Source organism: Loa loa (assembly GCF_000183805.2).
Source record: "Loa loa unplaced genomic scaffold supercont3.143, whole genome shotgun sequence".
NCBI lineage: Eukaryota > Metazoa > Nematoda > Chromadorea > Rhabditida > Onchocercidae > Loa > Loa loa.
In genome coordinates, this window is record NW_018108323.1 from 41930 (window position 1) to 46515 (window position 4586).

General features: G+C 35.2%; 1 protein-coding gene across 1 annotated transcript in view; it reads left to right on the plus strand.

The window, feature by feature from the left end:
- Positions 1 to 220: 220 nt before the first annotated feature.
- LOAG_17874 (BcDNA) overlaps positions 221 to 4586 on the plus strand; it is a gene marked incomplete at both ends in the record, with an annotated part of 6709 nt that continues 2343 nt past the window's right edge. Inside the window, 10 exons of the mRNA XM_020450536.1 lie at positions 221 to 439; positions 840 to 1076; positions 1303 to 1424; positions 1563 to 1692; positions 1891 to 2037; positions 2183 to 2311; positions 2663 to 2838; positions 3124 to 3438; positions 3714 to 3992; positions 4125 to 4338. Coding sequence (XP_020305768.1) covers positions 221 to 439; positions 840 to 1076; positions 1303 to 1424; positions 1563 to 1692; positions 1891 to 2037; positions 2183 to 2311; positions 2663 to 2838; positions 3124 to 3438; positions 3714 to 3992; positions 4125 to 4338 — 1968 coding nt within the window. The remainder of the gene's footprint in view (positions 440 to 839; positions 1077 to 1302; positions 1425 to 1562; positions 1693 to 1890; positions 2038 to 2182; positions 2312 to 2662; positions 2839 to 3123; positions 3439 to 3713; positions 3993 to 4124; positions 4339 to 4586) is intronic.

A 4586-nucleotide genomic window follows, 5' to 3' on the forward strand; every position in this document is an offset into this window, starting at 1 on the left:
TAACAACACTTCTGAATTCATTTTAGGATTTGTTGTATTAAATATCTTGTCGTATTGGACCTATTAAAATGAAAATAAAATTGCAAATGTAGGAAGTGTAAAATGAATTGAAACGAAAGTTAGTTCAGAAAGAAATCAATTCAGGATTATCTGAAGAAGTGAGCAATAAAGGTTCTATTGATTAGTGTTGAATAAATGAATTTTTGATCTTTCAGATGAAATGCACTTATATAAAGATGCAGACCATGCCTTCATCAATACTTTGATTCGCGGTGATGTTAGTTCATTGACATGGTTCGAATCACCGAATCAGTTCTTTGACGATACCTGTCAAAAGAACCCTTCGCTAGAGCTATGCCATGTCTATTATTCAGCCATTAATTTCCGCGATGTCATGCTTGCATATGGACGACTCCCACCGGATGCTATCCCAGGACAGGTGCATGATTTTATTTGTTCTTAGCAACACCTGCTTGTTTTGAATTCTGTTCCTCGACGACAAGATGAAAGATTGAGATCGTAGATTCCTAAGCTTTATAACAACTGAATGAAAGACAGATGGAAATTTACAAAGGAAAAATGATTCAAAATTCAGCGGGTAGGCCATACCGATGACAATATCAAATAAAGCATTAGTGATGAAATCTTCGTTCTTTTTCTCATCACTCCTTCTTATTTCTTCTTATGTTATTTAGCTCCTTCCATTTCATCTCTTTGTTTTAAATATTATAATAAGTACTGCTAAGTTCTGAACGAGGACTTGAATGTGGAACGGATTCGAAACATCTGTGATTGTGTATTTGAGTTTTATTGCAGTAAATTCAACTAAAATAATTTAGTTCGCGGATCGCGAATGCTTATTGGGTATGGAGTTTTCGGGACGATTGAAGGATGGTATTCGTTTGATGGGTATACTGCCAGCGCAAGCTTTAGCGACCTCTGTAATTGTTGATCGTGAATATGCTTGGACCGTTCCGGATAACTGGTCACTCGCGGACGCTGCAACGGTACCAATCGTATACACCACTGCATACTATGCGCTTGTGATGCGTGGTCGTATTAGACGGGGTGACAAGGTTAGTTATAAACAAAGTATATGATGATATTTTCACTAATCTGAAAGAAAAGCATTCTGTAGCGCCTATGATCTATATGCGCTTCAGTTATATGTACTTAGTGGTCATGTGCAGCTGGAAATCGAGAAACCCGTTGTTCTCGAAATAGGCAGCAATATTAACAGCTCTATCCCCTGGTTACCTTTGATCAACGATGATAAGAGATTGATAATGACCTAACATTTAGGTTTTAATTCATGGAGGTTCGGGTGGTGTTGGCCAAGCTGCAATTGCTGTTGCTTTATCACGTGGTTGTGAAGTTTATACCACAGTTGGGAATGCTGAAAAGAAGGCATTTTTGCAAAAACGGTAAAATATACCAGTTGGTTTGCTTACTAGCAGTAATTTTGCCACAATATTTTTGCCTTTGCACTCGATTATTTGGAATTAAATTTAATCGAACTTGAATACGACAAATTTCGTATCAATCATTGGTTCTTTTTGCAGTTTCCCACAGTTAACAGATAGACATTTTGCGAATTCACGAAATTCCGATTTTGAGCTTCATATCAGGCATCAAACAAGAGGACGCGGAGTTGATGTTGTCCTTAATTCATTAGCACAACATATGTTGCAGGTATGGTTGAATAAGATTATTTTTGTTATCATTAGGAAAGGAAAGATATTTCCGTCATCCTCATTAGGAAAGGAAAGACATTTCCATCATCCTTGTTCAGTGATAAGTGTATGATGTCTTTCTGAGATATTATATGCTGATGATAAACATAATGTTGGGTGATATATTAATTAATCATTAAAAACAGCGTTATTTCAGGCTTCTGTTCGATGTCTTGCTCAAAATGGACGATTCTTAGAAATAGGTAAAGTAGATTTATCTCAAAATTCACCACTTGGTATGGCGGTGTTCCTCAAAAATATTACTTTCCATGGTATACTTCTGGATGCGGTGATGGATCCGAGCGTAGGAAAAAAGAAGACTGGCAGGTTTGTGTTGTAGAAAGTTAAAAGTTTCTTTCGAACCAAGTCATTGAAAGGACTTATAACTCACACAATTTATTTACCAAATTCTGTAAAGTTTTCAAAATGAATCTTATGCTGCATTTCAGGAAGTAGCGCGTTTAGTCCAGGACGGAATCAAAAGCGGAATTGTGCAACCGCTTTCGTACACGGCATTTTCAAGTGAAAAAGCTGAGGAAGCGTTCCGCTTCATGTCGTCTGGCAAACACATCGGAAAGGTATGATACTATTTTAAACATTTATGATATTTATACACCTTATCGATTGATAAGAATCATTCCAATTTGATGCCAGCACCAGATGCAGGCGCAAAGTCTGGCTGGAATAGAATCAGAATAGAATAATTTGGTGGTTAGTGCAACATGATCAAAAAGTTTTGGAAAGAGCAAAAGTTTGAATGTAGGTAAGTGAACTATCGGTCCTTTTCGGAACTTTGAAATTTGAATATCTTTAAATTTCAGTAATACCTTTAAAATTCAGTGATAGCGTTTCTAGATGTCAAATTTCTTTGTTAAGGATTCAGAATACATTTGTGACAGTAGTAGTTTGATTGGTTGAAAACATTTTAGGTTTTAATGGAAATTCGACAAGAGGAACCGGAAAGAGTGTGTTTGCCGTCACCAATTAGGGTGCGAGCGATATGTCGTACATTATGTCACCCAAATTATGTTTATCTCATTACTGGTGGTCTCGGTGGATTTGGTTTAGAACTGTCACAGTGGCTGATTAATAGGGGTGCTAAAAAGTAATTCCATAAAACAAATTGTTTCTTGTTTTTTTTTTTCTTTCTTAAATAATCGAACTTACATAACGAGAAAATGGTTTTGTATATCTGCAGTGTCTTCTGAGAGAACTCAAATAATCTTTGTGACTTTCATCCGTAAGTTGGTGACTTAGAAATCAGTCGATAGCTTCAATCATTTTAACTCTACCAATCTTTTGAAAGGAAGCCTGAAATATTTGTTACGGATAAGTAAAAGTAAATTATTACATTAGAAATGGTGTAAAAACTAGATGGTATATGTTGCAGATTGGTGCTAACTTCTCGAATGGGAATCCGAACAGGTTATCAAGCTCGTTGTGTTCACTTTTGGCGTCGAACGGGTATTTCGGTTCTTGTTTCAACGCTCAATATCGCACATCTATCAGATGCCCATGAGTTGATATCACAGTGCAAAGGATTGGGTCCAGTTGGCGGTGTCTTCCATCTTGCCATGGTATTACGCGATTGTTTGTTTGAAAATCAAAATGTACAAAATTTCAAAGATGCTGCTGAAGCAAAATACTGGGGAACATTGAATCTAGATGCTGCTACTAGAAATGCATGCGGTAAAGAACTTAGGTGGTAAGTTCATCATTACTTTAATTGTTGCAATCAGTATTTTCAGTGACATTCTATACTTTTTTTTTAGAACTATTCACTTACACTATCGAAAGTTAAGCGTTAATATCAACATTTTTAAACGATATATGTATATGTTCATTTCGGTAATTTCAAGGAAGTGCTGTTATATGCTTCAGTCTTTCCTAAAAAATTCGAAAATTCTAATTATTCAATATAACAGTAGTAACGGTAAATATTTTAAACAGTAAAAATAAATATTATGCAATTTTCTCTAGGTTTGTCGCATTTTCGTCAATCACTTCGGGACGTGGAAATGCTGGACAAACAAATTATGGCTGGTCCAATTGTACAATGGAAAGGATCATTGAACATCGTCGAGAAGATGGTTTACCGGGTATTGCAATCCAATGGGGAGCGATTGGTGACGTAGGAGTTATCCTGGAAAATATGGGTGATAATAACACTGTTGTTGGTGGTACTTTACCGCAACGAATGCCTTCTTGCTTGGCTGCTTTGGATTTATTCTTATCTTGGAATCATCCTATTGTTGCCAGGTTTTCATTATACCCTTTTCTGCGCAAGTCATTAGTGCACAATGTACATTTGCTTATTACTGCTTGAGCTTACACTGAATAAGTTTAAGGCTAAGTCGATTTGGAACACTCTTCATTTAACTTCAATTTCAGTTACATCAAAGCAGACATTGGTGCTAAAAAAGTTGGAAGTAGTGGAAATTTGTGGCAAACAATGGCCCATATTTTGGGTGTGAATGATGCAGCACAGTTGAATCCAGATGCTTACTTAGGTGATTTGGGACTCGATTCACTTATGGGTGTTGAAATTAAGCAAGCTCTTGAACGAGATTATGACATCGTTTTGTCCATGAAAGATATTAGAACAGTGAGTTTCATTTAATACTATGGTAGTATTTAAATTGATTAAACGTCTGATAGTATTTCAGATATCTTCTCATCGTTAGCTTAATTTTATCACAGCTGTTCTGAGGGTAATAACAGCATCAATACTTATATATATATATATATATATATATATATATATATATATATATATATATATATATATATATATATATATATATATATATATATATATATATATATATATATATATATATATATATATATATA